Source organism: Falco rusticolus, chromosome 1, assembly GCF_015220075.1.
Source record: "Falco rusticolus isolate bFalRus1 chromosome 1, bFalRus1.pri, whole genome shotgun sequence".
In the NCBI taxonomy this organism is placed as follows: Eukaryota; Metazoa; Chordata; class Aves; order Falconiformes; family Falconidae; genus Falco; species Falco rusticolus.
The window spans coordinates 8,348,499-8,375,279 of NC_051187.1; the positions used below are offsets into that span (position 1 = coordinate 8,348,499).

Consider the following 26,781-nt stretch of genomic DNA (forward strand, 5'->3'; position numbering starts at 1 on the left):
GGGACACATTTTAACCATCTTCTTGCATTAGCTGTTTAAAATGGTAGAGAAGCAGCAGAAGCCCTACAGACGATGCCAACCAAGAGTTTTCTAAGGCGGCGGCAGCAGCAGTTTGGGAACCACCAATTCACAGAACATGATGTTATTTTGCAGTTCAGTAAACTCTTGGCCCAGGCTCAGCACAAAGTGGCCTCAGTTCCCAGCAAAACACTGATGGCTCATGGCAGAACGAAGGTCAGCAGCTCCAGCCAGCAGGATTCAGGTTCTGGGACAAACTCGGGTACCAAAGCCCCAAAGACCTGGTCTAAAGCTCTACCTAGACACCCTGTCCATGCAAGACCTTCGAGCAGGCTTTGTCTCTGGGCAGCTCTTTCCTCTTTGAAGAAAAAGTTCAGAGTCCCAGCTGGTTCCCAGTACAACCCACCACCCCCCTGGTACCTCTGTGGCTCCTGGGGATGCCCATCCAGGCTGTGCTACGTGGTGGGGCTGCCCAGCCTCATGTCTCTCCTAAGCCACAGCAAAGCTCAGCTGCTGTCTATATCCTGATGGTTTCAGTTAAAGCAAAGTTCAAAGTTCCCCACAAACCAAGAACCCTGTGGTTCAGGCTGACCCAGCATGGGTCCCACAGCAACATGGGATCCTTCTCCAGTGCAGGACCAGGGAGAGAAGGCAGAGGATGGAAGAGGAAGGGGACAGGAGCAGATGGGGACCACAGCCCCCACTTAAGCACCAACCACCCATGATGCCCACACAGGTTTGTGGCTGTTCTTCACAGTTCCATGTGACCCAAGGATGACCCAAGGACAACTAAGGGCCAGAGGCAAAGGTCTAGGGTCCATCGTCGCTTCTTGGGTGACCTCTTTGCCCTCGTTAAATTGGCGCAAAACAAATCATGCTTGTCTGGAGAGGGAAAATACATATGGGACAAGGCACCTTTGCAAGGGACTTGCTCTCTGGTACAGTTTTGCTCTTCTACAAGCTGCAGAGCCCTACCTTTTCATGGTGGTACAGTAGCTCGGGACCTGCTTCTCACACCAGGATCTCAGAAGCATGAGGATGGGAGGTCCCCCCAGCCCAAAGCGCTGGGAGGCAGCTGGGGTGGACCTTAGGAGGAGGAATGACCCGTCGTCCTCCAAGGGGGCTGGAGTTAATGGAGTTAATTTCCATCCAGACAGGATGGAAAACAGTCGCTGAGAGACCACCCCATCGCCATTAACATCCAGTTGACCGAGCACAGCAACGATGCTCTTTGACTGGAGCTGCTGGAGGGCCCCAGGGAGGAGGAACCAGCACAGCACATCACCTGTGGCCCACAGGACCAGCCCCTGCTGCGTTTACCTTCCAAGGCTTAAAGCAAGCTGAAGCCTTGCCAGGGACGAGAGTTGAGAGCATCTGAGGCCAAGTAGACCTCGGTTTGTATGCACGGGAAACAGGAGCCCATGGCTGCGCAGGACAACACCCCCCCCCCCCGCACCCCGCAGGGCTGCTGTCTGCACGAGCCAGGAGGGGATCGACCCCCCGGGAACTCAAAGGGAACTAAACTGAACAAGTAGCGTGCTCGCACGTGGGGGAAGTTGTAAGAATAAACACAAAAAGCAAACCCGGCATGTCCCCCCACCCCAGGCATCCCAAACCATCGTCACCCGCAGCCTGGAGCCCCTCACCCGCGAAGCTTTACCAGGGCACCTTCCCTTCCTCTGTTTACCACCACAAAGGTGCGATCCTTCCCCTGGCCAGTTCCCCAGCTGGCAAGGATCCCTCGGAAAGACGGAACATTTTAGAAGCTCGTGCTCTTTGATCCCAGCCCTGTGCACACACAGACACACGCTCTGGCAGGCAGCGGCAGCCTCTGCCACGGGCAGCCGGGACAGACAAACGCAGGGCTGCTGCGAGCAGGGGCAGCGTGCTTGGCAGGAGAGCAACCGTCTGCTAGCAGATGGTGCAAGGCACAAGCTGGAGAGCCAGGCCAGATCTGCCAGGCTTTGAATTCTGGTCCAGAAGCAAAGCTGAACATCCAGCCTGCCCCACCGAGGCAAGGGGACCTGCCACCTCCTCCTCGCTCAGCCAGACGTGGTGGGAGGCAGAGGCAGAGCCAGCCTGCTCATCCCACACAGAGCCCATGCCAGGGGCAGCAGTTTGCTGCCTGCTCCCCTGCCGAGGGGCAGGGTGCCCCAGCCCTCAGCTAAGCCCCAAGGGCTCTGCTGTCACCATCCCAGCCTCGGGAAATGAGTGGCAGGGAGAAGCTGCAGGTAGAGCCACAGGCAGCTCTGGGGTGACAGGTCTCACCAGCCCAGCACCCCTGCCACCACATCCAGCCCAGAACAAGTTTCTGCTGCAGCCAAACACCCGCTGCAAGCGAGGGATGCTCTGCCTGCTGCCAGCCCAGCTGCCTCCATGCTGTGACAACCCCCACGACCCACACAGGTGAAGGGGGATGTCGCTGCAAGAATCCTCAGGGGAACACCTAAGACAGGGGCTGCTTGCTTCAGCCCAGGTCACTTCCAGATCCTCAGTGGGTTTTGTTCAGACCAGCCCCAGCCAGGCCAGGGCAGAGCACGATGGTTAACCCAGGCCCTGCAAGAAGCAACAGGCAAGGAGACCAGTTCAACCAGTTCTCCACCACAGCCACCCCCACAGCTGTGCCTGGCACAGCTGGATCAGAGCCCAAAACCCTGGGCAGGACTGCCCCAAGACGTACTTGCTATTCTGCAACTGGAAACCTAAGCACAGGTCTCCAAGACCATTTAAACCAGCATCACCAAGGGTCCCCCAACTCCCAACCGCCCCAGGCAGGCTGCCCCCCACCCCAACTATATTTCCAGCGGGATCACTGCACTGCCACCGGGACTAAGCTCCCTGCTGCCGCAGCTGGCAGAGCTGCTTTGCCCAGCAAGATGGGCCAGGGGTGGGCAGCCTTCGTTTCATTCCGGGTGGACCAGCCTTGAAATGCTGCTGTTGATCCAGCATGTTAATTGATAATAATAAAAAATGTTGATAACAGCCCGTTAAGCCAATCCAAGAGGAGGTTGTGTCTTGCCCAGGCAGGTCCCCAGCCAGGCTATGGCTCACTTTGGGGGCAGAGACATACCTCCTGGGGAGATAGACCTGAGGGTGGCTGCTCTGGCAGGGCTCCACACACAACAGGAGATAGTATGGGAAGTCACATCCTAATCATTTTATTTGCTTTCCCGAACAGGATCTGGGGATTCATCCCTGGAGCCGTGCCAGGATGCAGATGCCTGGTTTTACAGAGCAGTCAACTTAACCAGATGCTTCTTGCTGCTCGCACAGATGAGTAGGTAACCTGCAGGGACAGATAGCAGGCACAGCTGTGTAGAGGACACCCTGGTGAGAAGGTAACATTTCAGGGAAGGAAGATTTCAGGGACAATCCTGGACTAATCTTTCACAAGAAATTTGCAGAGGAGGCGTTTAGAGTGTGGCGTGCCTTCATTATCAGGCAGGCCTCCCTGTCAAGTTTTTACAGAGGAGATGACAGCTTAATATGACCCATAAATTATTGGCTATTACCTACTAAAGACATTTGCCCTCCTGGATGACAACATACTTGCTTCCTCTGCACCTCTCCTGACCACCCTCTGCACACCAGTCCTCTGAATGACTTTCCTTTCCACTTCGCTTCCTTGCTTCTGAATGTCTTCATTCTTGAAATCATTCTCCTGGGAAGTGACGTGCTGAAATCAAAGCAACAAGCAGAGCCCTGCACTGCACAAGCCTCCCACATCACACCAAGAGCTGCTCCTGGCCACACACTGCCGGGAAAACTCCACCGTTAAGGTCTTCAGTGACCCTGTAGAAGTGGTGGGTGCCTACAGCAGAGTAATGGAAGGACCTTTACAACAAATTAACAGGTGGGAGGTGGGAGGAGAAAAACAGGAACCATCAGTGAGCACAGTTGCAGGAGGGTGACTGTGGTTGAGTCTTCAATACACCTGGAAACAGCCTTGATTTGTTCATACACCACCACCTATGGAAGAGCAGTTAATGCTTCTCCTTGCTCCTGTAAAGCCCCTGTTAATGATCACCCACATTTACACCAAGCAGAACCAAGGGACCATCTCACCAACAGCCCTGTGCAGCGGCACCCACCACCACATCCCCAAGGACAACGTTAGGAAGAGTTTTGTGGCCACATGGTCGGACAGGCAGCACCCAGCAGCTGGAGAAACGTTCCCAGCTCTGTCATCTCACCCCTCATCTTCACTCCCATAAAAAAGCAAGGCTAAGTCACAACCGCTCCTGCCTGTGCTCAGCATCTGATTTTTATTTCGAGTTGTTTCAGAGAGATGCACAGGGCTGCACAGGGGCAGGAGCCTTTGTCAGCACCGACAGATGCTTTGCTACGCTGCTGCTTCAGCAGCAGGACCAGCAGCTACAGCCCACCCAGCTGAAGACTTGTTGCAAAGGATCCGTGGTCTTTGCAACTACAGACCAAGGCTACAAGGCTTCAGCTGTCCTCAGTGAGAGGGAAACCCTCCCCTAAGAGTCTCCAAAGCTATGGAGAACAGCAGAGCATGAGGAGCAGCCACAGAAGTCAGGAACCACGGGCCTCCAGACACTCACCACGTTGGGAGGTATCGGAGCCGTTCCCACTACACACGAACCAGCCCGTTTTCCCCACGGACACCAGGGACAGCATCATTTTGTGTAATTTTTACCCCAGCCCTTTTCCTCCTTGTGGAGCAGTTTCCACACAAGCCAAAGTGAAACCCCAGACCCTCCGAACAGCCTGCCTATTTTAAAAAATTGCTGCCCCACCGGGAAAACAGGAGACTATTTTTTTCAGTCTAAAATTACTCAGTTCTCAAACCTTGTTTTGCTTTGCTTCATTTTTACCGGTTGATAAGCAGAGGGGAAGCGCAAAGGCCCCTGCACTTCTCCCTGCAGGTCTGATTAAGAGCCATTAAAAAGCTTCCAGGGACGGGGCTGGGCTCAGCACCCTGGCACAGTCAGCAGAGGTAAGTGTCCTGCGGCTTCAGAGCTAGCTCAGCACCAAGGGACCTTCCCCCAGAAGACCAGAGGAGGCCAAATCCAGCACTGCTCCCTCACACAAATGGGAAGTCCCGGTCCTGCTCCTTTGCATCTCTCTAAATACAGAGGACATCTGCACCAGGCCATCTCGTTAACAGCTCAGTCCCAGGGCTTTTATGGACTACTCATCCCCAGACCCTTCAGACATCAAAAGGACCTGCCTGCTTCCCACCCCATCGCCTCTCCAGACTCCTCACAGCATCCCGCAGCTCCTTCTGAGTTTAAGCCCTAGAGGTAACGAGCAGGACATCACGGCAATTCCCTAGAGCAGCTAATGCGTTAGCCTAATTTTCCTCTCCCCAGAGGATTAGCAAGGCTGTAATAGCACTAAATAAATTCACTAATGGCAGATTCTCAAGACACTTCGTCTGGAAAACTTGTTTATAACTTACATGATGCAGCCAGCAAATTTGGCTTTATTATCCAGTGACACCGCTGAAGGGAGCTGCTCCCCAAACATGGTGATCGGATCTAAACAAGATGTGTCCTAGATCATCAACCAGGCAATGAGAGGTAATTAAACACCTGCCCGGAAAGGCAACCCTCACACACGGCACAGCTGGAGAAGCATCCATGAAATCAGGGTGGGAGATCAGAGCTTTTGGGGCAGGTTTCTTCCGCACCTCCCAAAAGCTGCGGGGCTCAGCCGGCAGCTCCCTGGAGAAGGGACGTCCCCTACCAACACCGGGCTAAAGCACCGGGCAAGCGGCCCGTGTCGGGCGGATCAGAAGTTAAATGCAAGGGCAGGTTTGCTCTCCTCTGCGCCTCCAACACGCCCAAGAAGGCAAAGCCCCTGTAACGTGCAAAAATACCTGCAGGATGTTGTATTGTAGGTGGTGGCCGGCTGAAACACGTACGCCTGGAACAGCTCAGAGGTGTACCGGGGCTCGGGAGAGAAACTCCTGGCCTCGATACGAAGAGCTGGCTGAAGGACAGGGTGTGCAGGAGAGGGGTCCAGGCTGGAGCACCCCAGCCGGCAAGACCTGAAGGGCGTTAGGAAGGAGATTGCTGGCACAGCCTAGCTAGGAAGGACCGTGTTGTCAGACACCCTCCAAACCGAACTAAACCCTTTTTTGTTTAAACCCCGAAGGTCTCTGCTGGCAGCACAGGGCTAGTGGGAGAGGGGACAAATCCCTCCCGGGTGACCAAGAGTGGTGACAGCCCCTGCAAACCACCTCCCAGGTGGGCTCCCAGCACATCTTCAGGGCAGAGGGTGCAGCACCCAGGAGAGTGGCTGAGCTGGGGTGGCTCAACCCCCCCAGCTTGCTAGTCCAGAAGCCCCGACTGCTTTTCAATCGGACTCGAATCTCCTGCAAAGCTCCATTTGTGAGCTGCTATTGCCCAATTCAGTGGTGAGTGTTTCTGGGACCGGAGCAGGATGAATCTGTCTGCCACAACTAATTCCATGCGGCCAGACTTCGCCTTTCCAGGCTTAATTTGATGCTCCCAGAAAATTAGATGTTCTCCTGCTTCTGTGGAAAAAGGCAAGCACGGAAGGCAATTCAGAGGCTTTGATGCTGCTCTTTAGTCATTCGGGCACCACAGCCACGGCATTGCACCCTGGACTGACCACGGGCTGGGGATGAGAGTCACTAATCCTCATGCACAGCGTGTGAGCCTTGGGCAAACTGCTGTGTCTGCTCTGCGCACGGACACCACCGTCCCGCAGCCCAGCAAGGGAGGGACGAGATTATTACCAGAGCAAGAATTTTAACTTTAGTAACCCCAACACTACAAGTGCCCAGCAATGGAGGAGTTTGCCAGAGATCACTGTACGGCAGTGCCTAGAAATGCTCACTCAGTACGCGTTAGGACCTGGGTCCAAATTTGAATTCGATGGCGCTGGAGAGCATGAATGCTGTGCTCGAGGCCACGTGGACACAAGACACGCAAACTTTACCCTTTGAAAGTGGGTTTAAACCTCCCCCTCTGAGACATTGCTGCTTTTTAGGCCAGAGGTAGGAAGGTTTTCACCCCTGGTTACGCACAGCAGCCCTGAGAAGGGCTGGGGATGCGGTGGCGGGGGGGGGGACACAGCCACAGCCACCTCCCTCCCACACGAACCCTCGCACGCTGGAATTTGCACTGGGGCTTAGCTCAAACCCAAACACTGTAATCCGGTGCTCGGTGCTCATCATTCGCTCCCTGATGCGGAAAGTAAATCCCCAATGCAAACAAAAATAAAGAGGCAGGACACTCTGGGGATTTGGGCTGGATGCTCCGGAGCAAGGGCCTCCCCAGGTCAGTCCCCACCTGAATCCCACCAGGATCCACAAGAGATGGAATTTTTTCCAGCAGCAGTTACCTGCCCGGCAGTTCAGGTGACGTTGCAGCAGGGTACGAAGGACGGAGCCTCTCCTCCTCACACAGCAGCACGCTCAGGCCAAGGGGACCTCACCCACAGGGAGAGGGTCAGGGAGCGGCTGCGTGTCACCAACCTGCTCACCCTCGGCGCCGTTTGGGTGAGCCCGAGAAGCGAGAGCCCGGCACAAACCTTTGCTGTAGGTGTGTCCCTCCAAACCGATCAGCTCCTGGAGCAGAGTTGCTCCACGCCAAACCCTCTGAGTGCCAGGGCAGGTCCTGGGAAGAAGAGGGATCTGAGCGGTGACCCGTTTCTGAGCTGGGCTGGGGAGGTGGCTGCAGCCCACAGCTGCCCGGCGCTTCCTCGATTCGCGGCAGGACAGGGAGGAGAAGGCAAAGCAGTCACCGAGGGCTGCTGCTGCTGCTGCTCCTGCCCGAGCCCCAGGAAAGCTCGGAGCACACAGGCTGAGCTAGCTCACCTCCACCGAGCAGCTTTCAGGATCATCATCTGCCTTCAGCTCTGAGCTTCCTATCACACACTGGAGGCACCCACCACGCGTTCCTCCCACTGGGATCAGAAAGGGCTCCTCGGGCAGGCAAACCGACCTCCAGCTGCTCCTATGCTTAAAAACAGCCTTCCCATCCTGAAGAAAAAGAGGAGCAGCTATATACAACCAAGATCATACATTAAATCACTCTTTTAAGAGAGCAAGCTCCCAGTTTACATCCCCAGCTGAGCACCATCAGGTTATTTGTGCTTCTGGCTCCAATGGGGCCGTTGACAAGAGCGACGCAGGGGCACAGGCATCGCTCAGCAGATGCATCTTCTCCCAAGGACTACTTGGGTTTCCCACACCTAAATTCCAGGAACTGTGGCCCTTCACTGCCAGGTGCGTGTGACACAGGCTGCCAGCCGGACCCACAGCCAGCTCAAGGCAACGCAGCCACTCACGGGGAACTCGCTGCCCGTGCTCCCCTGGGACACTCTTACAGCGATGACTTTCTCTAGTAACACAACCCCTTCGGCTTAAAATACCGACAACTCCTCGTTTTAAGAAAGGCAGAGACCTTTAGGAGCTCCCAGGCCAGACTACAACCATCCCGCGTGTCACTTCTCATTTCTCTCTTTGAACTGCCACGTTTGTCTCATGCTCACCGTTTCTCTGATGTCCCATCAGTCCCTCGAGACCCATCCGTTGTCACCAGACCCCTCGGAGCACACTACTAGAAGTGAACATTGCCCAAGACACAGACATATCACCAATGGTGGGGCTGAGGGTCATGATGTACATCTCATTCCTATTTTAATTGATGCAGTGGTACCAGGCATGGCAAGCTCAGCCTGTAATTAAAATTCCAGTGCTAACCCAAAGATACTCCATCGGAAAAGCTGATTGAAAGCAACAATCTCGACCATTCCGCTGGAGCTTCCTGTCTGAGGGCAATCATGTGGCCTACTTGCCCATTCATTCATGGAAAAAAGAGCAAACACTTTAAAGCAAGCCTAATGAAAGAACCGAGCAGCAAGGAAGCAGGTTTCCAAGCACCACAAACCCGTGCTCTGCATCTTGCTCCGGCTGTTTCAGGCACAACCCACCCCTGGCATTCGGGGGAATCTGTTCAGCACGTCACATCGGGCACTTCACTTGCCAGCGCCGTTCCCTCCTAACTGCTGGGGTCCAAGCCCCGACTTTGCCCTTCCAAGCTCCACGGCAGGGCTAAAAGCTTCAATAAACTTTGTGAGTCTGGTTTTCAACACACAGGTGATTTGAGGGATTTTTTTTTTCCCCTCCTTTTTTTACATTTTTGTATTTTTTCCTAGCGCCTTCCACGTTAAGTCACAACACTGCTTCCAAACCCCACTCCACTCACTTTCCATTAACATGACACCAAAACAAGTAAGCCAAGTTACCTCTCGGAGTGGTGCAAGGTGTTACCGGAGCCCTCGGGCAGAAGATCCTCCTCCAGAACTAAGTGGCCATTCTCCAGGGGTTCCACAGCCCCAGGCGATGGTGTCACCTTGATCCTCTGAATGCTCTGGAGGCAGAGTGCTTGGTGTTCTCAATGCTCAACATCAACTACACGCCTCAGAGGTCAGGAATAAAACTTTATTGTTTTCAGATTTCTTATCTGCGTTCAACCGATCAGTTACCTGTCAAAAGTTGTTTGACATCAAGAGGCCAATTGCCGTTAGCTTTTTGTAACAGTAACCAATTAAAAAGTGGCCACAGTACAAGTTTCACTGGAATCAATCCAGGTATCACACAGATTTGTGGTAGGAAAGCAGAAAGGAGTTTGGTTTGCAAACCAAACAGGAGAACAGTTCTCAAAGTGATTTGATATAAAAGCTGAAAAGGAGAGAGAAGCTCAGGGTAACGTACACAGAAAGAGGTACCATGGGGCAGACGAACCAGCTGATGCCTGCGCCGGTTACTGCACAACCAGGGATCAGGGTTTATGAGGAAATCTGCCATTCAAGACCACGTTTTCTAGAAATTGTCATCTGATGATTAGGTAAGTCTTCTGTGTTTCCTTCAACTCTACACTTTCCCTTCCTTTTGTAAAATCCTCCTGGCCCTTGGCATACAGAGACAAATGGAATTAGCCAGAATACCAGAAATTCCCATTGTGTTTCCATGTTGCAAAAATTAAACACAAAAAGTTCCTCCTCTTTCTCCTACTTCTTTCCAAGCACAGTCCTCTTGAAAGCTGCTTTGTACTTTGAGAACTCACAAATCAGATCAACTTGGAACAAAGAAGCAAACATTCATATTAAAATAATGGGAATTGTTAATTCCCCCCATTCATCTGACATGCACCTTGCATGGAAAATTCCCATGACAACAACAATCCAATCATTTAAAACAGTTCCCTTTCCACCTCTATTAACTCCAATGCCTAAAAATGGAGAAACAACGCAGTCAGGACAACCAGTGCAGAAGAATTAAGGCAGCTAGAACAGATTGTTTCACTTTCCAGCCACAGACCGAGTGAAAACCCAAACATTGCTGGTGGAAACTTCCAAATACTTTATTTAAGAATGGTTCTGCCCACGTGCTGTGGGGTTTTTTCCCTCCCATTTAAGTGATCACTGTTACGAAATTACCCGCATTTTGGAAGTGCCTATCACCACAGCACCTGGGCAATTTATAAAAAAAGCTGTCTGGCATGACAGAGATCTGTCACTCAAGAACTTACTGGTCTCCTGTTGCTTATTCCTCATTTCAGATGTGAATGCTGACCGAGGATGAGTAAAAAAGCAGCAGATGAACTCCAGAAAAAGATCATCTTGTTTTCAGGCAAGGTTTAGATCAGAGACAAAATTAACACCAAGAGACCCAACTTCCCATGAAGAGCAAGGAGCTATTTCTAAAGCCACCCATGGAGCTAGTTTCCCAGGAGAAGGCTTGTAGGAATAGGTTCTATACTGTATTTAGGTATTTAACAAAAAGTGTATCAATAAAGAAGGATCCTGTTGGCCCAGAGTACAAATTCAGGTTATACTCCACCACAACCGGGTAACCATTAAACATTTGGTAAGGTATATGCTATCATTACGCATAAGGAAAGAGGCTCCGTTTTGTCATTTCTGGATGTTACATTTTTTTAAAACACAGAGGCTTCTGGGAGTCAGAAGGGAAAGAGAAGTTAGCCCCCTTGGCTACTGTTTTGTAGCCTTCGTGTAGGCAGCCTCACCTTGCTGGTTTAGTTTTGCATCTATTTCTGCCTCTGTTTCCCCATCACATCCAGATTTCTAGACCAAAATACCAAATTATAGAGTCAAATAATGGGGTGGAGAGAGGAATCAAATTGTACCTATGCCCTGGTCCATGGTACGTAGATGTGTACCAGCCCTGAACAGGCCACTGGTCATAAAGCAAACTCCAGCTTCTCCAAGCAGAATGGAATTTCTCTGTGCTCCAGATTATTTTCAGCTATTTACAGTGTATGTATGTTTCTGAACAGGTTGTTTGTCTTTAATACACTGGGAGAGAATGCAAGTGCACAGACATATACACAGAACACAGGGAAGAAGATGGTAGAACTTCCCTCTGTGGGTTTCAGGTGCAGATATTTGTGTCCTAGAACCTCTTGGAGCTTTTCCTTCAACACAGAATAAAACCTCTGATCCTCAGGGGGTCCTGGTTAACTTTTGAATCCAAAGATGCCCTTTATATAACCCGTGAGGCCACTCTTGGCCTTCTGCTCCACCTTGTCCTCCAGAGGTGGGAAAGCAACATGATTAAGGGCCAGGTCAAAGAACAAGGGTTTGCATGGAATGGGCTGGAAGCCCGGAGGGAAGTGCACGAGGCTGACTTGCTTGCTGACAAGAGAAGGATCCAGACAGAAAGTCTCAAACCGTTCCGAGAGTGGCTGAAAAACACCGATGCAGAAACACAAATTAAACGCGTATCAAATCAAAGCTGACAATGGCGAAACAAGCAAAGACGATTAAACAGCAACTCGAACAACAGAAGCTGAAATTCTCTTCTGTGACATATTGGGCCCTTGACAATTATTCAAACCCCGTCAAAGCATCACTGCAGGATCTCTGGAAAACCTTCCCATGTGCAGGGAGAAAACTAATAAAAAAAAAAAAAGATGATGCCACACTAGAAGCTGCAAGCAGCTGCCTAGCTCCTACCTAAGGAACCAACTCTGTCAGCGACCTTCAGGACTTGCAGAATGAAAACCAGCCTAATAAAATCTCTTAAATACACTAGTCATGACAAACTCCAGTCAGCATAACATTTCTTGAGTTGTGAGACACATTCAGGTAACAGGTTAGAAGTAATGTTCGTTAAGAACACTACTAGAATTTGCCCAGGCTCTCAGCTCTTACCTTGCCATCCTTGACCTGAGATGGAGACTCGGTCTCATGAGTATCATTTGCATCTGCAAAATTGAAGAAAAAGTGTTAAGAATAACAGACTAGATCTTGGCATAAAGTAAGACTAACCCAGTCCTGTAAGCTTAGCTATGAACCCTGCTTTCTGGGATACAGAAGACCATACTTTCAGCAGAATCCACTGGCTTTCTAGACTAAGAGGATCACACATACTCATCTAGAGCCAACAGCTCTCCAGTAATGGAGTTTTTCCTTCGCATTGTCATAAGAAGCTCCTACAGGAAGCACAGATTTTGAGTTAAGCGCAAAGCGGCAGATGGTAAAACCACAGCGTGGTCTGTTTAAACGGTACTAGGACAATAGAAGACAAGGCAATCCACTACTTATTTTGGGTTTCCAGCAGCAGGCACAGCAAAAGCAGCAGCCCAAGAAATCACACAGTTCATCAATTCCCCCAAAGTTCTGCTAACCTGGTTGACACTGACAAAGAGCAGAGCATCACCGCTCTCCCCTTTCTCAGCATTTCTCCCAGCTAGGCAAAACTGGGACGAATAAAGCCAACTTGTTTGCAGTAAAAATAATCAAACATTAAACACAGTGTTCTGTGCAGGTTACCAAAACAGATGCACATCTTCACGAAGTGTTTTTGCATCTCTGGGCAGGCAGCAAGATACCAAATGTCTGGTCACTGGTTGCCTAGCTGCACTACACACAGCTAGAACTGAAAGGGCGGGGGGAGGGTTACAGACATTTTCCAGAGCCAACATAGATCAGAGTGCAGTGGGAAAACCCTTGGAACTTCAGAATTTAAATAGCTGCAGAGCCATTATTCAAGAGACATTAGAGCTCTAGTATAATTCTGCAACTCACCTAATATAGCTGCTGCTTGCAAGGAGTATTTCTCTGCATTGACTTGAGTGATCAGATCCTGAACATCAGGCAGCTCCTAGATCATTAAAAGAAAATCATTTGAGACCCTCAAACGTGCCAGTTTAGGAGTTAGGACAAAGGTCAAACCTGACAAAGAGCTAAGAAATTAAGTCCTAGTGCTGATAAGCCTTCACAGAAGAGAAAAGCTACAGTACAGTCCTTCAGGCACTACAGAAGTTGTATAATAGAAAATGCACATGTGAGAAAAAGTGGTAAATTGTTATGGAGCTGTTACAGCAAGTCTGCCTCTCCTCCAAAGCAAGCGGCCAGGTGAAGCATTTCCACATGACCAGGAAGTCTCTACCATAATATGTCAAGAAGTCACACTCGCATTACTCTTCTCCCTAAAGATCAGTCTTGAATTGTAATGGCCTGACTCCTAATTGACAATAAATCCCAGGACAGAGTTTCTTCATAAACTTCAGCTCCCTTCTACTCACAGGACTGGGTTCTTACCTTCAAGCTGTTCCTATAAGGTCCGGCTCCTGACTGAACTTCACGGGCATATTTCTGCACTCTTTCGTATAAAACAAGAGCTTCGCTCCATTTCTTTACCAGGACATAGGACTGCGCAATGAAGAAACACCTGCAACAGTCAAGAGGGGATCCCTGACATGTTTGTTATCCATACCTTCTGCCAACTCAAATGACTGATGTAACAGGAGATACTCTTAAGCAGCACCGGCCAGTTTCCCCTTCACAAAAGGGTAGTGGAAACTGCATTAAAGTCCTGTACAGAACACAGAGCTTTCAACCTTTGAAGATGTAATGCCTGCTCAAGAAAACCTGGCTGTTTCTCAGTCACCTGTAAGCTTTGTACACAAGTGTCTTCAATCCAATCTCTTTTTGGAAGTTCTTGTCCTCTTCTAGGCCAGGAAGTTGTGTCAGTTCCACGAGGTTCTGTGCAAAGGAGAACAACAAATGCAGGCATTTTCCTATGGAATCTGCCAGAGTAAGAGAAAGCTGCCCCTTTTAACAAGTCAACAGTACACTCCCATGGAAATAGTTTCCAGTTTTCTAATTATCAGTATGCTAACTTTGTAAAGAACGCTCATTTAAACTTGTGCAAATTTGCCCTCAGGACAGATTTCCTGACAAAAACCGGAATTAGGACAAAGACTCCTCAGATTTCACATGAAGTAATTTTTTCATAAGGCATTTCCCTTTCCCATTCACAACTGCTTCAGCCACAGGCTCCCACAGTTAATAGAAGCAGTTTCTCACATAAATTTTATGAAGAACAAGTACATTTTAAGTACCTTTAACTGCTACTTTCTCTGGCCAGCAGAAGCTAAGGCAGCTATCAGGGTGCTGCATGAAATAGTTCAAAAACTATTTTTAAAACTGCATTCATGTACAACCAAGGGGACACATTCTAGCAGCATTTTCTGTTCACAATTAGAAGGGGGGTTCTGTGTTTCACGTAGACGTCAAACATCTTCAACAAGGTGATGGTAGGTTGCTCTTCAGACTTCACAGGCAGTTCACTTGCATGGCTATATTTTCTACAATAACTTTTTGTACCAAAATTCTCCAGTTAGTATGAAGAATTAGATTTGTTTCCCCACCATTACCTGCAAAATGATATCATAAAGACGGATCAGGTCCTGAGGCCGTGGTGTGCGCTTGCCATCCTCTTCGGACCGCTGCTGCTGCAGCAGTGCCTTCTGCAGAGACTTTGCCATGCTCTCATTGCGCTTGATGGCTGTTGACAGCTTGATGTAAGTCAAATAACTAAGCAGATAAAATACCATTAGCAGACTGTCAGAACTACTCAGACATTACTCTTTGTTCTGAAAAAAACGCTCCCCCCAGTCTAAGCTGTTACTAATAGCGGGGGGGGGGGGGGGGGGGGGCGGGGGGCGCAATATCTGAAGGGTCAACATGAGTCTTAAGTAAAATGTTTTCAAAGCTGCATAAATCAGATCCTTATCTGTACAGTCATCCTTTGAGATCTGAGAAGCCCAGAACAAAACCCCATAAAACAAAACCAAACAAAAATAAAATCTTGAGATAAGAACATGACTTCTTCACACTAGTGCAGGCAGCAATGTTTGCCTATTACCTGTGTAAGTACTGGATGTTGGACACCTTCCCAGAATCATTTTCCAAAGAGTGTTCCCGCTGTTTCTGCGGAAATTAAACAAAATACCATGTGATTTACTTAAAACTGGCAGCCAAGGGAAGAAAACATCAGAAACAACTCAAGGTTTGGGTAAATTCGGGAAGTTATAACAGACTTCCAGACAGAAGAATGAGGTCTTCTGCACTGCTATTCACTCTCTCCTGTTCTGAAGAGAATAAAATAAAACATGATAGACACTTCTGCAGCTTTTTATTAAATAAATCACAGTCACTGCTATTGTTAAGCACCTTTAACAATAACAGATCTGTCCCAAAGAAACGCTATGTTGTTGAAAGTAAAACGCTGATGTTTGCTGCTTACCTGGTCTGGTTTCAGATCTTCCCGAACAGCCTGAATGGCATCTCTACACTCACTGAGTAAAGATTCAAACAAACGTTCCTTTGTCTCCTCATTTTCTGCCTAAGAGCAAAGGGAAGTTAAGACAGATATCATAAATTTTTGTCTTTTGCGTCCCACGATGCAAGAATTAACTGAGGAGATTTACACAAATTTAAACCCAAATTATGGCTTTAAGATCCATGGATAGCTAGAACTCCAATCTGTAGCTGCCTGCCGTATGTTCAAGGGGACAAACTGTCCAAAAAACTGTAGCAGCAGTGAAGGCCTAGTGCACACAGCTCTGAGCACCTCCTCCCTGCAACAGCTACCTCCCCAGCAACTCCCTTCCCTTCCAGGATGGCACCCACATTGCTCCGAGAACAGCTGAGGCTGGACTGCACTGTGGGAAAGGCCCCGTAACAGAAGAGCTAAGCATTACTGCACTGGCAAACTACCAATGTAGACTGCTTTTGTTATGCTGACTTAATTTTTCTCACGTGGTAAGAACATGCAGATGATTATCTTCTCTGCACTCCCAGTCTAGCAATACTCATAGTGGCAATAATTTGTTTGAAGCATTTTTAAAAGTAACCCTGTATTTTAGTAGCAGGAGTCACCGAGTGCTTTTCTGCTGTCACCACAAATTTTGTCAAAAAATGAAGCAGCTTTTAGCCTTCTGCCCCAGAAACAAAATTCGACGACCAACTTTTGAAAAACAGGTTGAAGCTTGACCTCTAATGGACTGGCATATCATGTACCTCATTAAACAATGCACCCAAAACCAAACTCCCATTCAGGTGACAGAAACAGTAAACAGATGGGGATCACAAAACTCAAAAAAAAAACAAAAAAGGAAAAACACACCCAGAAACAAACCTCAACCTCAGTAATCAAAGGAGGGCTTAAAGCGTATCAGCACTGTGTTACATCGCTTCCATGTCATGTAATAGCATAAGATGAACTTTTCTGCAACAAATTTGCAATCGTTCAAATGAATAAAAAAACTGCCTAAAAACATGCTCACTTATTTGCCTCCTGTAGAGAGCTCTGCTGTCTCTGCCTCTCCTCAGGTTTGCAAACCCGTTAAGGAATGTTATTTTTACTCCCTCACAAAGCCTCAGGTATCTCGACCTGAGATGAAGGCATTTTTTGGGTTTGGTGGTTTTTGGTTGTTATTTTTTTTAAGAAAGATTTGCTGCAAGAATTTTGTAAGGTGGGACTGACTACTGAGAATAACCAGAGACGAGTCTGACAGCATTCTCAACCTCACCCAGAGGAGCACAGCAATTTCACTGTACGCACAAAAATGAAAACAGACATAGCTGGATCATCAGTCAAGCACAAACAGGGAAAGGGTTGGGCTGTGCAATGAAACAAAGGCTTTCCTTTCTAAGCAAAACCACCTAAGGTTAAGCTGATTCTACGCATAAGTACACATATGTTCTGATTTGGGAGATATCACATCATAAAACCAGCATACAAGTGCAACAGCTGGTTATTCAAGTGCCCCGACAGAACAGCACACGTTCACCTTAAAGGGATCAAGGGAACTGATCCCACTTAATCCACTTCTGAAAGTCTAGGGGTGCTCACTTCTAATTTCTTCTTTGTTCCAAAACACTGTGTATCATCTCTGAAAGTTATTACCACCCATTTCTGTTACAGTCCTAGTTACCAGAGATGACCACAGAATCCTTGAGGCAATACCAGACAGGAGCACGCTTCCGTTGCTCTGCCCTTTAGCCTTCTCACTTCTACCTGGTTAGTCAACGGGGCCCCTTAAAATCATCCAAGTCTACAAAAGGGCTGAAATAAGTAATTTTAAGCTTGGATTTCTATGTCAATTTGGCTTATTTATTCTGTTTCTCCCATTACCAGTAAGATACTGAAAGCAACTGTATAATTGCACTGAAAATCTTGATTTTTACACAAAACTCACATTTGCGTTCGCTTCTAATCAAACCCTGAAGAGCACTGCTGTTCTGTTAGTGTTCCGACTTAGGGAAGACTAGCAGAAATGTGCCAAAGATCCCAGAAACCACAATGCATCCAGCTGAAGCTGAACTGCCCATCACAGCTGACACAGCAACTGCAGAACTGCTTTCAAAAGGCCAACTTTTAGCCCTCTGGGAATGTAAATACTGCTGCTGCGTGCTCAGCTCTCACCATTACTAGTTGTGACCTGGTAGCACAGAACTCCTCTGTTTAGTGAGGGCTTCCAAAGAACACAAAGCAAGATGAAAACAAATTCACATCACTGTTCTGCCAGAGCTTTATGGAACAAAGAGGGCCGACTGCTAGCCTGGCAGGGTGGAAATTAGACAAGGGAACATGGAACTCTAAGCTGCACTTCCACCTCCTGGCCATACCGATGTATTACCTACAAAAAAATATAAATTCAGCAACATACAATTTGTAACGTTACAACAAAAACTGGTTAACCCTAATGTTTTCTACCCAGCCATACCATGTTTATCCTACTCACGCTATCTTCTTAGCACTGTCTCCTGCTGTGGCCCACTTGCCTTATACCTTTGTAGGGTTTTCATTTTATGATTTAGATTTCTATTTATCATTATTCTGGTGATAAATGATTTTTAATGCTGCAAAAATCCCATCTTTTGTAGCGACAATTGTTACTAAAGATCCTTTCGCTGCCTTTTCAAACAGCAACGGTGCTCTATGCAGCCACTGGGAAGCAGAATGCACCATCTGGGCACCGTTTCCAAGGAAAAAGTCCCATGTGGAAAACTTGGCTACAATACTAAAGACATGCATAGCATGTGCCATTACAAGTGTTCCAGAACTATTACGTTTGAAATTGATTCATTCAGTAACCCTCCTCCTGCTTCTGAGGATTTACATAAGTCAGGAAGAGACTGCTATAAATCTCATAGCACCTGTTTCACCTGGCAAATTGCTTTTTGTTGCTGAAAAACTTGATCGATATATGTCTTTTTTCTTCTGGTTGCTCTGAAGTCAGAGCATTTAAGCAAGATACTTAAAAGAAATCAGAACAGTAATTCAAAACCAGTTACTCTTAAAATTGTACTTTTCATTTCTGAGTGACTTACAAATAGTAACGGTTATCATCCTGCCACTGAAAGGAGCACAGAATGTTCAAAAGAGCAGTAATACTCAGAACAGATCTCCCAGACTACCAGTTAGTAGATTGTGGGAGCTATCCCCAGCTGACACTTCAGCTTTGGGTTTTAGTCAATATTCCCACTTTTACTTTTAGCCTTCCAGCCCCATGTTTGACAAAATGCCTTTAGTCTAAGCATCATGTATTATCTTGCACACTGAAGGAAAGAGGAGAGTTAGAACGCTGGCACTGGTGATGGTTTCATTTCTGGGTTACCTGAACAATCGCTGCTTCGTTGTCTGCCAGCCCCAGCAAGAAGATCCTCACTTTGTCTATCTTCACTGGAACAGTTCTTCCTCTCCACTCCACCTCGCTCATCGTGGCTGCCTGCTTTGCTCGAGTTTGGGTAATCAAAGCCTGCAGAAAACAGACTTAACTTAACGAGCTTGAACTTTAAGGTATCCAATACTGAACCTTTCAAATTCACGATAGACTTGACTATTCTGAAATGAAAGGACTTTTTAGGAAAGTGTGGTTTCCCATAGAGCCCATGCTTGCTTGCTCACTGCCGACACGTTTTGGCTCTCGACTGGTGTGCTGCAGCAATATTTGTGTTCAACAGAGTGATAATGAATGTTTCAACTTGAATCATGCAGTTAAGTTACCTCCAGTTTTTCTGCAAGAAGACCTTCAGTGCCACCAGACCTCAGTCTCATCTGCATCAACTCATTCATGGCAGACTGGTCACCTGAAAGAATTAACAAATCAAGATCACATTTCCATCCCAGTTCACGAATTATTTTAATACAGAAAAGCTAATCAATAGATTTTATACTAGCAACTTGGGACAAATAGAATAAATTTGCAATTTCATTCTGACTTCATAAGCAAACTAATGCAAAATGGCATTTTGCCTTTATACATAAAACCACATGCACTGTTGCACAATGACTGTATTTCTCCAGTGCTAAACTGACCCAGAATGTGTGCAGAATTTGCCCAAAACATTATGGACTCATGACACTTGGACCAGTATTTAATTATCAAGTCAATATTCCTTTCCTGTGAACAAGCTTTGCTCTTTGTTGGTGACAAGGTACTCCCTCCCTTTCCTTACCAATATTATAGGCACAGTAGCGAATGTTGGGTGAGATCTCTTCCACACGCTGGTTATACAGCACAGCTTGTTCTTCTGTGAAAGCATTAGCCAGTTTTTCATATATGGTCCTACAGCAAAGAATAAACATTAACACTGCAATAGGTGTTGATTTGTGAGATGTTATCTTAAGGGAAGAGTTTGTGTCTCTACTCTGTCGGATGGTTATTTCTTCAGCAGTACCTCCTAGTTAAGTGCATAACTAACTAAACAACTCAGAGTTGCTGTATGTACAATATATAAACTTACCAGACTGATCCAGTATTATTTGCTAAATGAAGCCAGTAAAGTGTGGGAACTCACTTGCATTTGTTGAAAGCCTCCATTGCTGCCTTCCACTCCTGGTGTTCAAAACGAAGCATTCCTGTGAGGTAAGCCATGTACGCCTGCAGACAGTGCAAGGGCAAGTTATTTCCCCAAGACAGACAGTCCAGTTTGCACAACCTTTAGTATGAAGGCTGCTGCAATGCCTACAGTTAAGTGCCTAAGCCTTGCCCTATTCATCTGGTCTTTCCACAGAAGACAGCTGATTTGGATTACGGGTTAAGAGCTACCTGCCTTTTTTTTCTTTTAACCGACATTGCTACATTTCTAAGGAGACAAAATGAAAGATGTTTCTTGCTTGCTATGCAATCAAACATGGCCCACTGACATCACAAAGCTTTTCCCCCCCCCAGCAATAAGCTACAAAACAGCAGTTTAAATTAACCAAGTATACCATTGCAGCTCCTTGTTCACAGAGGCCAGTATCACAACACAGCTGCTTTCTATGTTCCATGAACCAAAGCTACAATTGCTCTAGGTGGCTACTTTAGGGCACTTAAGAACAGATAAGCACAGTTTCTTATGCTGTGTTGCATCACTTTAGCCTCAATTCTTTTTTTTTTTTTAATTAAACGATTGTCCTTGCTTTGAAGAACAGTAATTAGATACACTTAATAAACTCCTAAACACCAAGTCCTCATCTTGGCTGGTGCCACTGGTTATTTCTGCAATTCCAGCAGCTGCATTAACAGTAAGTCCAAGCCATTCAAAGGGAGACATTATCCAGTTCGAAAATTAGTCAATTTTGATTATCTATTGCTAGATGAGAATAATCTCTTCAACCAAAATCCAAAGGTTTCTTGTTCAGCTTTTGCTGTAAAACAAGAGCAACGTATCAGTGGTTACCTGAGCTTCCAGCTTTGTTTTGGCATCCACCCGGTTACTTTCACACAGTCGTTCCAGCTCCTCAGCATGTTTCACAGCTTTGCGCAGGCGAGACAGCAAGTGAAATCGTTTGCGAGGCTCTGTGTTTGCTTCCTGTTTCAGCTGCATGGCGTAACTCCAGGCTCTCTCTGCATCCATCAGAATCAACAGCAAATACCTAAAGGGCAAAGGAAAATTAATGAAAAATAATGACATTCAAACAAGTATTACCACATCACCACTAGTTCTTTGCCATATGATCTGCAAAGTTTGGTAACAAAAGTTTAGCTTGGTTAGTAAGAGGTAGATGGTTTTATTTCTTAACTTTCCAAGTGCACAAATTCCTATTACTCCTAACTGTTTTCTACTGTATTTCTCACTACAGAAATGTAATTACCCAACCGAGGAAGAGAATACGGTATCACTCTGTAGCGCCACAAGACGTTGCAATGACAAGGGAATTATGATTTCAGGTCACTCTTGGTTTACCCATATTGGAACACTGGTTCAATACGGGTAAACATGTCTGCTTTCCCATCAGCTAATGCTATAACGCACCTGGCTTCATAACAAAACAGGTGAAGACAACAGCATGTTTTCTTTTCCCCACAACAAAAGAGACGACAGCAGACATTTCAATTGTTTCTAGAAGACAGGAAATGAGCCCAAGATCTTGGCTATTCTCTACATATTCTGTCAGACAAGCATTCTGCCAAATTCTGAAAATCTAAGTAAAACCTGCAATCCAGTATTTCTGTTCAAAGGGAAGGAATAATGTCTCCAACCTTGCTGGCTACACCCTTTACATTACCACCATTTACAAGGCTACCTTGCAACAGATCTGAATAAGCATTTCCTCCTTAATATCGAAGTAGTTTACCGATTATGAGAAGAACCCATTTTAGCAACTATGAGGGAAGAGACAGAACTGGCTGTTGCTGCTCCCTCTTCTCCTACTTGTTCACATGATGAAGCAGGATCTGAACAGTGCCTCTTCCTCCTGCACTGCAACCTGAACTTTCATCTTTTATTGGTATCAACAACATACATCTCTAAAAGAAACATTTCTGAGTATATTTTACAGAACAGTTTTCCACCACCACATCACACGCAATTACCGAAATGAAAGAAACTATTCACTTATATACTGAATGCTCGATTCCATCCAGTGACTGTACCTGTTGTCTGAGAGAATCTCCTCAGTTACTTTCTTCCCAGTGAACTTGTGCCTGTTTCCCATCTTGAAGTTAAGAGTTTTACGGAGCCGCCTTAGCCTGCGGGAGCAATAACCCCTAAAGAAAAGATGATCACAGTCAGTTTGCCCAAAGAACAACTTTGCTTCTGTTTGCTGCTTTCTCCCACCAGAAAAAAAAAGGACTAAAGGCTGTGACAGGCAATGTTTTAACAACTAAGAATGCCATATATGACATACAGGTAGTTTCTGAACTACCTCTTACTGTAAGCCAGCAGCTAACAGAATACAAGAAACATAATAAGACATGTAATAATTTTTAATCTGGAAAAATCTAATTGCTTTATGTATGTTTATTGAATGCTCAGTTCTGGAAGAGTATAGCGATTATCTGTGAGGAGTTAACAAACAAGCTCTTAAAAGGCAATAGAGAAACAAGAGCCAGCCTGTACCCTCCTAAATGGAACAGTCACAGCACATCACATCTAATGAAAAAAAGCATACATTGCTTCACACAACGCACCCTATGAAGGGGTATTTACTTGGCAGATCATTTTTGTTGCCTGCTACAGTGGATTTGCATTTTATATGAAGTTAGCCAAGACACACCAGTGACTCCAAGACACGCACACTGTTTACTAACCTGTACCTCTGGAAGTCTCCGTGTCTTAAACCGTGCTGCTGCTGAGACTCCTTCACAATCTGAAGGACTGCAATTTGTGTTAAGGCAGATAGACAGAACTGTAACCAGTTCTGTTATTTTGGCGTAGAATGAAGAAGGGAACCCTATAGGTTCCATTAAACAAATGTACTTCGGACAGAGCAGCACCCAAAAACATCATAAAAACAAAAAGTTGAGAGAACTGATGGTCCTAAAAGACCTCATGCCTTCACTGCTTACTTCAGAGCTTTATGACTGCCAAGGCCAGGACTAAAACATACCACAAGCACTTCATCTTACAAGCCACCATTAGAATCTTGCTGTTGCTAGAGCTCGTTTCAAGATAAGCTATGCCAACAGACACATCTAGGCTAACAGAACTGACTACCCTAGCTACACTATACCGCCTCCGCAATCACACTTGTGACACAGTTTTGTTGGCAAAATTGAAAGAGAGAACAGCTTTCCAGCCCTTAAACATCCCATCTCTCAGGAAAATAAGTACACCGAACAGAAACACTGCTGCCTTCCTGACGCAGCTTCCACAAACAAACTGCTTTCGGACAGAAAACCTCATAAAAGCTTATGGGAAGTATTCAGGGGGCTTATTTTCTACCCCATTTTTCAACACATTTCCAGTCTTCCTGCGTATTACTGTAACAAGTACCCTCTGACAGAATGCACTGCCCTGTGACTTGCAGTAGCATCCCTATCCATCCAGTATCTGCATGACTTTCATCCAGTCTCTACAGTCTTTAGCATATTTGCTGATTTCCGAGCATCCTGTACTTACTTTATTCACTTAGTTATGCTACCAAATAAAATCACGCTGTATTCTAGTAAGTCAGCTGATGTTTTTAACTCAGTTTACAAGGCAGATTATTTTGTAATACAAAATCTCCATCATAAACAAGAACTCTCTGTGCTGTATGCTTTATACCCGAGAATTTCCCCTTTACGCTTTACCAAGAAGCCTTAAGAAAACCCCACAAAACCAGAACCAGACTATACAATGACCCCACCAAAAGAAATACTATTTCTATACCTAGAGAAAAAGAAACTACCAGACTTAAAGTTTAGAAGAGCAGATGCCTATTAAAGTGTTTTCTTGGAATTACACCTAAAAGAAAGTCTCTTTAGTTTAAGTACTAAAAAACTGCATTCACAGTTATCATACTGAATTAGTTTGCACTTGTAGAAGAGAAGTCATACTGCAATGTCTCAACACAGCGATCCCTGTTCTTGCTGTCTACCTAAGGGTTTTTTTCAGACTGTTTTTTATCCTGTGCAACTACTCGCTGAATTCATATCCCCTATATTACTTAGTTTTTCATTGACCTAGGTGTTCCTAACATTATCAGGGCAAACGTCCACATCTCACTCAAGTTACTAACTTTACAACACCTGCTACACACTAAATGGAAAACTGCAACCTTATTTCATTTGGGTTTTCCTCTTACCCAGAAGATAAAACTCAGCTCAACCACAGCTGTGCAGCTGGACTAGTTTCACATGAAAGTTTCACATGCAAAAATGCCACTAGCTTTTACGTGCCGCATCAGATTCTAGAAGCGCTAAATCTGAAGGAGCCAGTTTGCCATCTCAGCATATTTGTTAAGATTTATTTTACCCATTGTTGCCCACTTCAGCCATTAATACTACCACCGGCAGACTGCTGACAGCCTACTCTCATCTAAAGCCCGCAGCCTAGCACAGAGTTCTGCTTTGAAGGCTGACGACAGCTGCCACACGGTTCGGAAGAAACTGCAGAGGTAAAGAACAAACCCACAGTTCGGAGATGGACAGCGGACTCCCCTGTTTCACCCAAACCAAACCCCCACCGCCAGGGCCGGCCGGGACCGCGGGGCTCACAGCCCGGCTCCGCCTGAGGCCCCGCGGCCTGCGCCCACCCGCCGCCCCGGCACAGGGCAGTGCAGTGCAGCCCCACCGCCCCCTCCCGCAGGGAAGCCGAGGGGGCCGTGCCCGCCCGCCCGCGGCCTGAGCCCCGCGCTCCCCACCGCGGCCGCCACATCCCGCCGCCCACGGGGCCGGGCCTGCCACGTCCCCCCTCCGCCGCCGCCGCGGCACAGGATACTCTCCAGGCCCAGGCTGTCGCCGAAGTTACCGGCCTGCGGCCCGGTCGGCCTCTCGTTCTCCTTGTTCTCCTCCGCGCCGCCGCTGCCGGCGCCGCCGCCACCTCCCGCCCCGCCGCGACCCCCGCCGGCGCCCTGCCGCTCCGCCGCCATCTTGAGCGCGAGCCGCCGCCGCCGCGCTGCATCATGGGCCGGGGGAGGGGAGGCGCGCGCCGAGGCCATGACGAGCGCGGCCGCCGCGGGGGCGGATGGGATAGGGGAGGATGGCCGGGGGGGGGATGGCTCCCGGGGGGGGTGATCCGGGGGCGTGCTCGCCCCTCGGGATCGCACAGGGTTTAGTGACATTCCTCGGGATCGAGCCCTCCTGCCCCTGCCCCCCTCACGCGCTCCGGGGCTGCCCCCCCGCCCCCCCCCCCCCCAGGATTGGGGTCCCCAGCCCTGTCCCCCTCCTCTACCTCAAGGCTGAGTCACCAGGATAAACCCCCCAGCCCTGACCCCCTCACCCACCCGGAGCTGACCCCCCCAGGGTCACCACCGGCCCCATGACCACCCCCCCCAACCCTGACACCCTCACCCACCCTGAGGAAACCACCTCCCAGCCCCCTCCTCTGCCCCAGTGCTGAGCCCCCAGCCCAAACCCATTGCCCACCCTGGGCTGACCCCCCCAGGCTTCCCCTTATCCCTGCTGAACCCCTGGCTGAAAGGGCCGGCTCTGCCCTGCTCAGCATCAGCCAGGCAGCTGAAACTCGGTGAAACTGTCTTTCTCAGTAAAATAAGCGTATTTTGGGGTGTGGGCTTGGAGGCCCTCAGGAAAGCTGCTCTGCAGGGCTGGCTCTGAGGCGTTCACCTCCCTTGAGCTGGCTGAGCCACTGCAGGAGGCTCAAGCAAATGGCGGCACCATCATTAGCCAAAGCATCCCAGGAAAGGGCCGAGGACGCGCCCGTGGCTGTGGGCTCAGCATCAACCAGCATCAACCCTGGCAGCTGGGGGTCCCTGCAAACCCAGAAACGGTGGGTCCCACCAGGCTGCTGTGGGGTAAGGGGGGACATGCACACCCCGGTCCCCAGCCACCCCAGGCACCTGTTTCTGGGAGCAGGGACTCGGTCTGGTCCCTGCGGAGGGATGCTGTGCGTGGCCGGTGCTGAGCCACCCGCACTGCTGCAGCAGTCCCAGGGGAGCCTCTGCTGCCCTGGGCACCTTCCCAGGGCACCGGGGGAGCCTCTGCTGCCCTGGGCACCTTCCCAGGGCACCGGGGGAGCCTCTGCTGCCCTGGGCACCTTCCCAGGGCACCGGGGGAGCCTCTGCTGCCCTGGGCACCTCTGCTGGTCCGGGCAGCCCTTTCAGAGAGGGGTTAAACGCCCACAGGCCAAGCATTAGCCAAAATCTCCCACCTTCAGCCACAGTACCTGCAGGGCAGCAGGGAACATCTTCACCCCTGTATGACTGTAAAAGAAGAGACCCTCTGTTGTTATTTAAAAGCACCTCCCTGCAGCTATTTAAAGGTATAAACCTGAGCAAAACAGTTAAGACCAGCGTTTAAATATTAAATATTTGAACCAAGCTTTGAGATACTTCTTTAGGGACAAACACCAAACTGTGGGGTTTTTTAATACCTGCTATCCTAAATACTTAAATTGTTGCTCTTCTGCCCTTCAGAGGGCTCAGCTATGACCTCTTATTTCTGATTTCAAAGCTCTCCTTCCCTCTCGCGGACCTGAAAGCTCAAAGGCGAAAAAGAAAACCCGAGACCTCAAGCCATGGCTTTCCACTGCAAACCTTTTAAGCCGTTTCTGCCTGCTCTGGGTTTCCAC

The 26,781-nt window shown here is 48.1% G+C and overlaps 1 protein-coding gene across 1 annotated transcript; it reads right to left on the reverse strand.

The window, feature by feature from the left end:
- Window positions 1–9,439: 9,439 nt before the first annotated feature.
- Window positions 9,440–25,134, reverse strand: SRP68 (signal recognition particle 68). Its single transcript, XM_037408726.1, has 16 exons — window positions 24,973–25,134; window positions 22,860–22,926; window positions 22,203–22,316; window positions 21,007–21,202; window positions 20,140–20,222; window positions 19,798–19,907; window positions 19,346–19,428; window positions 18,957–19,097; window positions 15,578–15,676; window positions 15,197–15,261; window positions 14,706–14,865; window positions 13,937–14,031; window positions 13,588–13,717; window positions 13,072–13,147; window positions 12,196–12,248; window positions 9,440–11,726 (listed from the first exon to the last, which is right to left on the reverse strand). The coding sequence occupies exons 1-16, from the start codon at window positions 25,121–25,123 to the stop codon at window positions 11,499–11,501; spliced, it is 1,851 nt and encodes a 616-aa protein (XP_037264623.1). The 5' UTR covers window positions 25,124–25,134; the 3' UTR covers window positions 9,440–11,498.
- Between the last annotated feature and the right edge of the window lie 1,647 nt (window positions 25,135–26,781).

Coding starts and splice junctions, on each gene's coding strand:
- SRP68 (XM_037408726.1), bottom strand. CDS start 25,123: ATGGCGGCGGAGCGGCAGGGCGCCGGCGGGGGTCGCGGCGGGGCGGGA. Junction 19,908..20,139: donor GAGGCTTTCAACAAATGCAA/GTGAGTTCCCAC, acceptor TCTTTGCTGTAG/GACCATATATGAAAAACTGG. Junction 15,677..18,956: donor ACGAAGCAGCGATTGTTCAG/GTAACCCAGAAA, acceptor CTTTGCTCTTAG/GCAGAAAATGAGGAGACAAA.